This window comes from Littorina saxatilis, linkage group LG12 (assembly GCF_037325665.1).
Source record: "Littorina saxatilis isolate snail1 linkage group LG12, US_GU_Lsax_2.0, whole genome shotgun sequence".
Taxonomy (NCBI): Eukaryota; Metazoa; Mollusca; class Gastropoda; order Littorinimorpha; family Littorinidae; genus Littorina; species Littorina saxatilis.
Genome location: NC_090256.1, coordinates 68,407,765 through 68,421,369, shown reverse-complemented (window position 1 = coordinate 68,421,369; position 13,605 = coordinate 68,407,765). Strand labels below are relative to the sequence as shown.

At 43.1% G+C, this 13,605-nt stretch overlaps 1 protein-coding gene across 1 annotated transcript in view; it reads right to left on the bottom strand.

The window, feature by feature from the left end:
• Nucleotides 1–1,869: 1,869 nt before the first annotated feature.
• LOC138983345 (uncharacterized) overlaps nucleotides 1,870–13,605 on the bottom strand; it is a 16,978-nt gene continuing 5,242 nt past the window's right edge. Inside the window, exons 2-3 of the mRNA XM_070356745.1 lie at nucleotides 12,632–12,841; nucleotides 1,870–2,907 (exon numbers count right to left, since the gene is read on the bottom strand). Of these exons, the coding sequence (XP_070212846.1) occupies nucleotides 1,973–2,907; nucleotides 12,632–12,841 (1,145 nt within the window). The 3' untranslated portion in view covers nucleotides 1,870–1,972. The remainder of the gene's footprint in view (nucleotides 2,908–12,631; nucleotides 12,842–13,605) is intronic.

The window sequence follows — 13,605 nt, the reverse complement described above, 5'->3', positions numbered from 1 at the left end:
CCAGAAAACACGTTTGAACGCTTTTTGAATTATAATTGTTCTATTTTAACTGGACAACAAATATTACATCACGATGCTATATTGATAAAACCAAACACACACACACACACTACCATACACGCACGCCCGCACACACACACACACACACACAGAAACACGCACTTTCTCTCTTTGTCTTTGTATCTCTCTCTTTCTCGCTTGCATACGTACGTACGCACGCACGCACGCACGCACGCACGCACGCAAACCCCCAAATCATTCTTTATTTTGGCACACACGCGCACTTTTCCAGTGAGCACTTTCGTTTATAATTCTACGTTTTGTCGCATGCACGAACATTATCGACCAGGTCCCAAAGCATAAACACACACATACCAAAACACGCATGCACGCACGCTCTCTCTCTCTCTCTCTCTCTCTCTCTCTCTCTCACACACACACACACACACACACACACAAACACACACACACACACACACACACACACACACACACACACACACACTAGCAACCACAAATACACCCTTGAGCGATTTAACTTTAAAACAAAAACCAAAAACTGTAGTGACTGTCACATTCAGAAAACAACAGGCTGTCGGACGTCAGGCGAAAACGACTGGTGAATTTAAGTTCTTTAGCTGACCAAAAAGCTGAAATTCAGACAATCGCTAATTCTCATTATCTACTTTGTATATTTGTACAACACAAACGTCGTTTTGAGCACAGTAACTTCACCTTAACTCACAGTGTCAAATCATTGTTTTCATCTAAAACAAACCCAGCGACTTATAAATCATGTGATCGCTGAGCCAACCTGAACGTCATTCCCGTTGATTCTCCATATTGTGAGTTTAGTGTGAGATTTGCGTATCGGCACCATTCTGGCACCTCTACGTCATCTTCGGGCGAGATGATCCGCTGTTTGCGTAAAAGGAACGTTTTCTTCTTCAACATTTCTGAACAGTCATATTTCGTCTATTGAGGTTCGAGACTGCCGGAAGAAACATACATCAAAGTTCAGATTAAAAAAGTCATAGCATACAATCCAAACCAATCATTTCAAATCGAAGGGGAGGCAATAAACTCACTGCAAGTCAAAGGGCGATTTACAGTGGTTGTCCCCCTTTGTGAAAGTGTTGATTTTTGGTGTTGCCCGTCGCACGTACGTGTTACGTACTTGGGACAGGCAAGCTCAGAGTGTCCGTGGTCCTGTAATCTTACGGAAGGTCGGGATGTTCTTGTGACGCACACATTGTTCAATGACAATTCTTCAGCGATTTTTTTTTTATTCGTGGCACATTTTGAACTCCGCCGCGGTCGGTCGAATCTCCTCCTCTTCGGACCCTCGAATGTTTTACTAAGGGGGTCCAAGGAGAACCTGTTCATCAAAATTAGGGGTCCCGGGACCCTCCAGCTGGTGGGGCGTCTGTGGGGTGCGCTGTGTTGTTTAAGGAACCTTCCTTCCCGTGTAGAAAATAATGTTCACTGTCGTAGATCTGTCGAGGCTTTAAATGCATCTTTTCCTTTATAAATATAATAATAATCTACAGCATGGCTGAATTCCGTGCAACTTGGGATTTCTATGTTGATTAATTAAGCGTCACTTCCAAAGTTAACTCAACCCAAAACTTCTTCTCTGCACTTGAAGAAGCCAGGCTCGGTGTGTATGTATGTTTCTGTGTGTGTGTGTGTGTGTGTGTGTGTGTGTGTGTGCGTGCGTGTGTACGTGCGTAAGTGTGTTTGTGCGTGCGTGCATACGTCTGTGCGCGCGCGCGTGTGTGTGTGTGTGTGTGTGTGTGTGCGTGTGTGTGTGTGTGTGTGTAAGTGCGTGCGTAAGTGTGTTTGTGCGTGCGTGCATACGTCTGCGCGTGTGTGTGTGTGTGTGTGTTGTGTGTGTGTGTGTGTGTGTGTGTGTGTGTGTGTGTGTGTGTGTGTGTGTGTGTTCGTGCGAATCTGTGGCAGAGAGGTTTTTTTACACCAGTTTCTCTGTCCTCATGCGAGTGTTAATCACAAGGAAAGGCGACGGCCGAAAGTCTTCGTTGTTCTTTGATTCGTTTGATCTTACTTTCTTCTGTCTGTCTCCTCTGTTGCGTCTTTCTCTCTTTGTTCTTCTCCTCTTTTTCTCCTTCCCTCCTCTTTGTCTCTTCCTTTTCCTTTTTCTTCGCTTCGACTTTCCACCCTTTGACCGTGTCCGCTTCGGCAAACTCATTTTCACGGACCGACCGCAGCGCCCACAACGTATCAAAAGAGTTAACGTGGAATTCGACGACTGTAGTTGTTGCTGTATCATGCTCACCGGTAAACGCACCTTCTGCCAGTGCGTGACCTTCACCTTGGTTCGTAAGTAGGTCATGGGCGTTCTCGTGCCGTTCTCGGAGACCAAGACGACACGAAGGATAGTTGTCGCTGGTCTGTTGTCGTCGTCGTCGTCGTCACCATCGTCCTTGTTATCTACTCCGTCGACGGTTTTCTTTTCCATTTCGTTGGTGGAGTTTGTGAAGCTTGACGAATTGCCTGACGCGCTTACTGCGGATTCTTTATCCGCTTTGGGCTTGCCATTTCGATTTTTCTTCTTGCGTCGCTTCTTTTTCCTTGATCGGCTGACCTTCAAACCGTCGTCCTTCACATCGCTGTCCTTAACTGCGACGGTACTGTTCGCTTCGGCCGCTGACACATCTCTCTTCCTCTTGCCCTTCTTTGAGCTGACGACCTTGGTTCCATTGTCATTCGCTCCACCTTTTGTGACCTTGAACTTGGCCTTCCGGTTGACCTTGACCTCCGGTCTGTCGGCATGGGGTCGTCTCCTGGTGAGCAGTAACCAGAGGTGAGCTTTGACGACCTCTAAGTCCTGACCTTTCACCGCGGGGTTTAGCTGGAACTGCAGCACATGCTTCTTCTTTCCCGATGCTGTACACAGAGAATAAACGAAGATGGTGAAATGTCGATGATTGTTATTGTTTCTGACTAGACTATGTATACAAATGAAACACATTTAAAACGAAATGAAAATAATGAAATCGTAGGCCTATCCAATGGAATTGTAGAAATCGTTGTAAAATAGACTTGTACTAAAAAAACACAAAACGAAACCGCCGCTGCTGCTGCATAATTATATCGCTCCTTGGTGCGTATAAACTTGGCAAAACGCATTCAGTTTTTGCTTTTGCTGATGTTACCCGTTCGTGCGCGTTAAATGTAACGTAAACTTGAATATATCGTCAAAAAAAAGTACCTCTTAAGAGTGTTTCAAGGTAGCATAAAATCACACCCGTATGATTGGTTAATTGAAGAAATAGAATGATGCGTCAGGAGAGATAAGCAACTGAGCGTTAAAGAAACAATCAATATATTATGACAGTGTATATGCATTCGCAATCCCTGGTAATTCGGTGTTCCCCTTTATTTTTTAGAAGTTTTTGATTTCTTTTGGCATATTTCGTTTTGACATGGTAGGACCATAATAACTATGAACATAACATAATTTTGGAGGCTTTGATGTTAATGACAGCTTCATTAACACTGCTTAAAAAATGAAGTAATTCCGCTCCCCTGCAAGGCATCTCCGTTTGCTAGGTCGGTCATATTATTTTGCAGCGCATTTTTGACGATGTTCAGAAATAACTGTGATTGGTTTGAATGGGTTATGAAAGAGTGAATACCCTTGCTTTTAGTGTGATACACAATTCGTGCTTCTTGTCCACGTGCTTTAGTCACATCCTTCGCTAGTGACTGGCCTGTGGATTGCTTGTCTCAATAAAAGCAAGGGCATTCACTCTTTCACAACCCATACAAACCCGACAGAGTTATTTCCGGAAATCGTTTATTCACACGTGAAAACGACGAGTGACGGTTTGAATCGAGACACATGAAGAATTCCACATGCTTCTCTGGTGACCTACTAGCGACATGGGCTTTGTAGTTTAGTAGTTTTATATGAAAACACATTTTTTCTTGAAACATAGAAATGGTCCCTGTAACAGTAGCCAGTTGAGCATCATTGAAACGGTCGATTTTGAAAGCAGATACAAACAAAGACACTGAAGTCCTGGGCATCCTGAACTCAGGTCAAAATGAGTTACTTCCCTTCGGGTGTCATTTATCCCTGGCAGGATGTCTTGGTTTTCCTTCTCTGGAGAGGAAATCGATTTTTTAAAAAACATATTTAGAGCTTTTCGTAATGTGTAATTGATATAAGCAGATTCGCGATCGTCGATAATGATTTTTATGGTGTTATGTAATTCAGTTTAAATCACAAAGGAATTGTTATGTAAGACAGTTTCAAGCGAGTTATCTTTCGCGGATGTTTTTACTGTGCAAACAACTCTAAAGATGGCAAAAGTGTCACGTGATAATCAACTTTGTCACGTGATCATAACAAAATGGCTACGGAGCGGACGATATTTTTTCCGTAACCAGTTGGGAGTGATGCACTAATATCACGGTCTCCTTCCCACAGCAGTCTCAAAATTTCGTCTTGTTTTGACCTTCGAACGATGTCTTTATCATAACTGTGAAGAACAGAACGGAGATCACTGTCGAAGACGGTCATTCTACAATCGCGTTCGTGTTTCGTCTTTTATCAGAAACATTAGCGAAAAACATATGGGAGATAACTCTGTATTCTTATTTTGATAGATTTCGGCATTTAGCTCCGCTTCTTAGCGTAGTAATTATTCATCCTGTCAGAGAGACATGAGCGATAGCCTGGACCGATGATTATCAGAATGAAGTCCTAGGGTGCCTCAAAGGATCTCCACGAGGTGGAATGCGTGCAACGATGTAACGTGACGTGACGTTGCATGCGCCCTTCCATTTCTTCACACACTCACGCACGCGCGCGCGCGCACGCACACACACACACACACACACACACACACACATACACACACACACACACTGTCACGTTTCAATATCACAATAAGGTGATTATGAACGGTTAGTTACTTCTAACTAACTAACCACACCACGATCCACTCTCGCAGTCATACAAATAGATAGAATCAACAAAAGTATAAGTTTCAGACGCCTGTTTATGTAATATCACGCCACCTCCCTCGAGACTTCACTCCAAAAGATGTTCTTTTTACGTTAAATACGTAAAAACAGTGGTCACTGACAAAATGCCAGTTAGAGTATAGAAAATTATAGTAACACGCTGATCCCGTGTATAGTTAAGAAATATATAGCTGATCTGCCAAAAGTGCTAATTTATGCAGGTGTCACGCACCCCACGCTGTCACCACTCGAGTATAATCACAAATATCACAGATGACTAGGTGGTAATGAGGGTGCATAAGACACGGTGCCACTTAGCTTTTTGCCACTGAGTGGGCGGCCCGTAATTAGTTCATAGTCTCCACAACTGCTCCGTCGAATGAAGTGCTGGTTGGCGTGGCGACGAAGCAGGGAACGGTGGAGACATCGGGCGCCTCACTCAGTCCGATTACAGCATCCCGCAGATTAACAGTGTCCCGACGATAGGCAGCAGAAAACAGCCAGCAACAGTAGCTGGTAGAATTGAAGAAAGGCTGCAACAAAAAGCCTCGGTGCACTAAACATGCCAAGCTACCCCTCAACCTCCACCTTTAAACATGTCATCTTTACATATATCTCATCGAGCACGTGGGCCTGCACAAACGAACTTTTACAACAACAAATCAGATATTTTCTTCCTTCTCTCCATATCTGCAAAAAACATTTTGTTTGTTTGTTTGTTTAACGCCCAGCCGACCACGAAGGGCCATATCAGGGCGGTGCTGCTTTGACATATAACGTGACAGGACATATATAACAAGACAGAAGTCGCAGCACAGGCTTCATGTCTCACCCAGTCACATTATTCTGACACCGGACCAACCAGTCCTAGCACTAACCCCATAATGCCAGACGCCAGGCGGAGCAGCCACTAGATTGCCAATTTTAAAGTCTTTGGTATGACCCGGCCGGGGTTCGAACCCACGACCTCCCGATCACGGGGCGGACGCCTTACCACTAGGCCACCGTGCCGGTTGCAAAAACCATATACAGATTAGTATTTTAGCGTCACAAAGAGCAAATTATGCGCTAACCTGGAAAGAACAACAGAGAGTATTTCATTCCACAAACACAGACTCGTCAACAGCGTTAAATAATGATTTATTACCTCAACAGCCCAATGTAAGTAGTTCTCTCAAGCGAATATGCTTCTTTATGAATGGCTTCCGCTCGTCAACGGAAATATCGCCATCCCCTCTTGCGCTGAATCCTTATACGGTAGAAATCTTTCCCCGCACAGCGAAGAATACCTGACGACTCGTCCTCAGCGAACATGTAACAGCGAAAAGGTGGTATCTTGTTGAAGTCCTATTAGAGCCCTAGTGTGCTAGCAGAACGGCACGTAGATAAAAAACGCTGGCGCTGGACCCGAGTACTCTTCAGACTGGCTCGCTCCCCCAGTATGAAAGTTTTTGTCTTGTGCACGTGGATTTAAAAAAAAAAATATTTATTTTACACAATTAAAAAAATTATTAGAGTAAAATAAAACATTTAAACGTTCATAATAAACAATAGTAAACAAGAATTAAAAAAAAAATATATATATATATATAAGCCCATGCCGGGAATCGAACCCGGATCACTTGGATTTAAAAAAAAAAAAAATATTTATTTTACACAATTAAAAAAATTATTAGAGTAAAATAAAACATTAAAACGTTCATAATAAACAATAGTAAACAAGAATTTATTAAAAAAAAAAATAATAATAATAGACCGCCCATGCCGGGAATCGAACCCGGATCACTTTGGCCATAGTCGGAAACGCTTTCCATCAAGCCACCAACTCTATCATTCACCAGTGAACTCAAATGCCTATAGTCCTCGCGCAGTGGTACACGCACGCAAAGCACGCACGCACGCAAAGCCTGTATTGTCCCTGGCTTGGCTGAAAGCCTGGTGTCGTTGGCTTGGCTGTTCTTTTTGCCTCCCCCCGCCAAACCTCCCCCCCGTTAAGAGTCGTTTGTGAAATATTTGGCATTTAGGTCCCAGGTAACATTATGAAGTTTTAATACGATCAATCGGACCTATTATCAAGTTAGTGTATCAACTTTTGAAAGAACTGCGCCCAGTAGTTTCCCAGTAAAAAGCTGTTAAGTCGAGACAGACAGACAGACAGACACACACACAGACACACAATTAAAGTCTGCTGGACCCTCCTACTGCGTACTCGGGGATAAAAAACGCTGGCGCTGGACCCGAGTACTCTTCAGACTGGCTCGCTCTCCCAGTATGAAAGTTTTTGTCTTGTGCACGTGGATTTAAAAAAAAAAAATTTTAAATTTATTTTACACAATTAAAAAAATTATTAGAGTAAAATAAAACATTAAAACGTTCATAATAAACAATAGTAAACAAGAATTTAAAACCCCCCCGCGGGTTAGGGGGAGTCCAATATTGGTTGGGACTAGAAAGAATTTACCCGATGCTACCCAGCATGTCGTAAGAGGCGACTAACGGTTCTGTTTCTTCTCTTCTTTTGTCTTATTTCTGCCTTACCAGTCCTTTCACCTATTAGTCGGGTAGCTGAGTTCAGAAAAGTGCAACATGCTAAACGTTGAGGGTTACAAGCATCCACCTGGTCTCAATGGAGAGTCTGGACGTGGAGTAGTGTAGTCTAGGTAGGTGGACATTCTGAATTTGGTTTGTTTGGCCGCCATGACACTTTTCAAAATGGCCGCCTGAAAATCTTATGCGGGCCATATCTCACGTGTTATATGGACTAAAGTGACAAACTAAAGGGCTATATATATGTATTTTGACATGAAGAATTCAAATATGCAAGAATAAACATGATCTAAGTAGGTGGACATTCTGAATTTGGTTTGTTTGGCCGCCATGACACTTTTCAAAATGACCGCCTGAAAATCTTATGCGGGCCTTATCTCACGTGTTATATGGACTAAAGTGACAAACTAAAGGGCTATATATATGTATTTTGACATGAAGAATTCAAATATGCAAGAATAAACATGATCTAAGTAGTGCATTGTATGATTACTTCGAAAAATATGTCAGATCGCAGATGATCAAGCGATGGAACACGTCAACAAAACTGGAAAAGTCGCTGGAGGACTTAATTGTTGGCATTACAAAAACAGACACAGCCAGGGACAGGTGGTCTCTGACACTCAGCGCAAGGTCTCAGCTGGCTAAGTGCTGCTGATGAAGATGACGAGCACGACTGTGCACACAAGGACTTCGGGAAAAAGAGGTTGAAACAGGATCAAGATGATCTACAGAAACTCATCAACTTGTTTCAGACATTCAACCCCTTTGCTCACCCATCACCAGACCTGATTTCACTCACAACTTGTGACGTTGCCAGTGATGTTGTGAAACATGACTTGCTAACAGCAGAGGAAACAGGAAAGGAAGTCATCTCAGAGTTTGTGCAGAAAAGATTTGTCCTGAAAGAGACTCTTTTCCATGACAGAATCAAAACCAAGAAACTCTGCACCTTGGAGAGCATGTACACACTTGAAGTCAACACTGGAAAGGAGAAAACTGTTGCCCTCAAAGCCGACAGGGACTTGTTCAGACGTGTGATAACAGCTATGGAAGCAGGACGGGATGTTGACATCAACAAGATGTTGGAACAAGAGCTTTGTGGAGTGCCTCTCTCGCTATCAACTGCTGACTGCAGATTGCGACTGCCAAGAAACAAAGCTGATCTGGCCAAAATACTTCAGCAAAATTTGCCACAGAATGCTGCTCCAGCTCCAAGCACAACCTGCACCATAGTTGATGGGATGGCGATGATACAAGCCTTGGGGAATCGGATGGGAGCAAAGACTTTAGGAGAGTGGAGTGACAATGTTGCAGAACACGTTGACAAGTACTTCTCACACTCCTGCACCAGAGTTGACTTGGTCTTTGACAGGTACATCAAACAAACAATCAAATCGACGACTCGAGGCAAGAGAACGGACGGCAAGAAAGGGATAAGAAGGAATGTACTGTCACGCACTCAAACACTAGGCAAATGGGACAGATTCATACTATTGGAGGAGAACAAGGCCAGCTTGGCCAACTTCCTTTGCGAAGAGCTGGCAAAGAATTTCAGGAATGAGCCTGGAAAAGAGCTGGTGCTGAGCGGTGGCTTTTCTGATGCCGAAAAGGTCTGGTCGTCATCTGACAGAGATGTCACACATCTGTCATCTGCTGAGCATGAAGAGGCAGATACCAGAATGCTTCTTCATGCCAAAGAAGCAAGAGAACAAGGATATCCACAAGTAGTCATCGTCAGCCGTGACACTGATGTTCTTGTTCTACTTGTCGCTCACCAACCACAGCTCAGTATCTTTGTGTGGATGCAAACAGGAACACCCCGGAAGAAGCACTTTGTGCCTGTGCATCAAATTAACATCACTTACCAACAAACAGAATCATTGCTGGCATTCCATGAAATCACAGGTTCTGACAGCACCAGTCAGTTTGCTGGCATTGGGAAGAAATCTGCATGGAATGTTTTCCTCGACAATCCCCATCTTCTCCAAAGACTTGGCATGGAAGACTTTCCTGATGAGGAAGTGCTCATGGATGCAGAATCATTTGTCTGCAAACTCTACAACCCGAACACCCAGCACACGTCCACACAGCCACTGCGATGCGACGTTTTCCACAGCGTGAAGAAAACGCTTGAGAACTCCCCCCCCCCCCCACACAAGATGCTTTGAACCAACACATCAAGAGATCTCACTACCAGGCACTTGTGTGGAGGCGGGCTCTGGAAACTAAGCCACACCTACCGGCTGTTGTCAACAGTGGATGGAAGCTGGTCACGAAGGAGACTGGCGACGTGATTGAGCCCATCCTGCTGAGTCGTGCACCCACAACTGACACAAGACAACGTTTTCTCGAGCTCATAGATTGTGGCTGCACATCTTGTGCTACAAGACGCTGCAGATGTTGGTCCAGTGGACAGGGATGCACAAGAGCATGCCGATGCAAAGACTGCAGAAACCCACACACTTTGGCAGGGCTACGCAACTAAGCCTTGAAATACCACTTTGTGCCTGAAAAACTATTGGTTTCCATGGAGGCATGTAGCCTGTCGTACTCAGTGATCCAGAAGCGACAAATCGTTTCTTATAATGTTACATACCCATTATTGTGCCATCATTACATGTTCATTGGTAAAAAGGGAAGACCTAACGAGTGTAATGCATAAACGTTTGTGCATCATGTTGTACTATGGTATTTGACATTGTTCTTGTGTATTGATGAGTCAGAGTTGTTGTGTACTGAAAGTGCATAATTAGCATGATAATTATGCTATATAGTATCATTGGTGTTTCAGAAGTATTACAATTTTCAGTTTATATCATCACCCAATGTTTGTATTTTCTTGTCATCATTAATTTCAATTTGTTGTTCTCCAAAGCAATATGGAGTAAACTCTTTGGACGCTGATATGGCATTGTCTAAGATAGCAAATTCAGAAAGATAATACTTACTAAATTCGTACATCGCACAGAGCTATTTTGTCAAATATTTAATTTTTGTAAGGAAATGTGAATGTTAGGGTTATTTTTTGTGCCACCATTGACTTTGTCATCATGCAAAACATAGGACTTGACTCCATGTTTTTGAGTTTATCCCAAATATAAGCTGAGATATGAAGAAAAATGTAGATTGTGGCGGCCATTTTGAAAAGTGTCATGGCGGCCATAATATCCAAATTCAGAATGTCCACCTACTTAGATCATGTTTATTCTTGCATATTTGAATTCTTCATGTCAAAATACATATATATAGCCCTTTAGTTTGTCACTTTAGTCCATATAACACGTGAGATATGCCCCGCATAAGATTTTCAGGCGGCCATTTTGAAAAGTGTCATGGCGGCCAAACAAACCAAATTCAGAATGTCCACCTACCTAGACTACACTACTCCACGTCCAGACTCTCCATTGAGACCAGGTGGATGCTTGTAACCCTCAACGTTTAGCGTCCCATTTTTTTGGCAAGCTACAGATTTCAGCTACCCGACTATATATTTCCTTCCAAGAAAACTCTCCCTACTATTCCTTGCAGTTTTCCAATTCTTTTCTTGTTGTCTTATTTCTACCTGACTGGATCCATCACCTTTATTTCACTTACCAAAAGTCTTCTTTTCCACATCCTTATTTCTCTGCACCCCGCATGTCGTATGAGGCGACTAACGGATTCTGTTTCTCCTTTTACCCTTGTTAAGTGGTTCTTGTATAGAATATAGTCAATGTTTGTAAAGATTTTAGTCAAGCAGTATGTAAGAAATGTTTAGTCCTTTGTTCTGGAAACTTGCATTCTCCCAGTAAGGTCATATATTGTACTACGTTGCAAGCCCCTGGAGCAATTTTTTGATTAGTGCTTTTGTGAACAAGAAACACTTAACAAGTGGCTCTATCCCATCTCCCCCCCCTTTCCCCTATCCCATCTCCCCCTTTCCCTCGTCGCGATATAACCTTCGTGGTTGAAAACGACGTTAAACACCAAATAAAGAAAGAAAGAAAGAATAAAAAAATAAAAAATAAAAAAAAGACCGCCCATGCCGGGAATCGAACCCAGATCCCTTGGATTTAAAAAAAAAAAAAAAAAAAAAAATTATTTATTTATTTTACACAATTAAAAAAATCATTACAGTAAAATAAAACATTAAAACGTTCATAATAAACAATAGTAAACAAGAATTTATTATACAAAAAAAATAAAAATAAAATAATAAAAAAAACCAGACAGCCCATGCCGGGAATCGAACCCGGATCACTTTAGCCATAGTCGGAAACGCTTTCCACCAAGCCACCAATTCTCTCATTCGCCAGTGAATGCCTATACTCCTCGCGCACAGTGGTACACGCACGCAAAGCACGCACGCACGCAATAAGCCTGGTGTCGCTGTCGCTGGCTGGCTGGCGGATTAGCCGAACGGCTGTTCTATCCCACCGCGAATTGCGCCCGCCGTTAAGAGTGGATTTTGTGATTTATTTGGCATTTAGGTCCCAGGTAACATTATGAAGTTTTAATACGATCAATCGGACCTATTATCAAGTTACTGTATCAACTTTTGAACGAACTGCGCCCAGTAGTTTCCCAGCAATAGGCTGTTAAGTCGAGACAGACACACAGATACACACACAGACACACAATTAAAGTCTGCTGGACCCAAGTACTAGCGTACTCGGGGATAAAAGTGAAATATCTAAACGTGATGAAAACCATCAAACTCTAAGGACGCAGACACCGACCCTTCTCTCTTGCTCCTGATTGTCAAGTGTGCCGTTTCATGTCTTTTCCAGACTTGAAACCCTCACGTGACTCCACGTGTACTGTAAACAGTTCAGTTATAGTTGATTTCGCCAAGCAGGCAAAATCACGCACGTGGCACTCCTGTATCACGAAATTCCCGTGCTCGGCTATGCATGGTTAGCAAAAACCCAGCCGTTGACAGAAAACACAGGCGCTTTCTGTCGCAATTGACCAAGAGAAGGCACCCCACAGAGTGACACTTTCTTGATCCATGTCACTAAATCGTGACACACACACACACACACACACACACACACACACACACACACACACACACACACACACACACAAGCACCAAAGAACTCACAAAGCACTGTAGAGAAACTGACGATCTTTGGTCCACTTTTCCGGATCAGGGCTACTGTTGGTAACCTACTGCTACTTCCTGGGTCTTCCTCGCGAACACTGCCGTCAGCAGTCGCAGACGATGCCTTCATGTCGGTCAGTGTTCTTCCTGTGGAAGTTGATAATGAGTCCGTTTTGGTTGTGTTGATGACGTCATAGACGAGTGGGGTGCCTAAACAGAGCACGTAAATACATATTTGATTGCATACAACGAGAACAAACTAACAAGTCGCGTAAGGCGAAATTACTACATTTAGTCAAGCTGTCGAACTCACGGGATGAAACTGAACGCACTGTATTTTTTCACCAAGACAGTACAGCTTCGTCAATCCCCGCGTGAAGGAAATCGCTCACCTCCCACGTGCAAAACGTAGTGATATTGACACGCCAGATTAGCGCGGTAGCGTATTGTGCTAAGGAGGAAAGCGCGCTTCAGTTTCTGTATTCTTGTTAACTTTCTGAGCTTGTTTTGAATACAACCTATCATATCTATATGTTTTTGGAATCAGGAAATGATAAAGAATAAGATGAAATCATTTTTGGATCGATTTCTTAAATCTTAATCGTAAGACTAATCAATCTATTTTCGTTAATTGTATGGGGAGATTTATATAGCGCTTGACGTTCTCTAAGCGCTTTACATATTAATTTCTGCCGTGTGAGATGGAATTTTTTTGCACAATGTATCACGCATTCACATCGGCCAGCAAACCTCAAGCCTATTAGGGCGAGCATTAACCTTTCACGGCCTTTATTCCAAGTCACACGGGTATTTGGTGGACATTTTTAGCTATGCCTATACAATTTTGCCAGGAAAGATCCTTTTGTCAATCGTGGGATCTTTAACGTGCACACCCCAATGTAGTGTACACGAAGGGACCTCGGTTTTTCGTCTCATCCGAAAGACTAGCACTTGAACCCACCACCTAGGTTAGG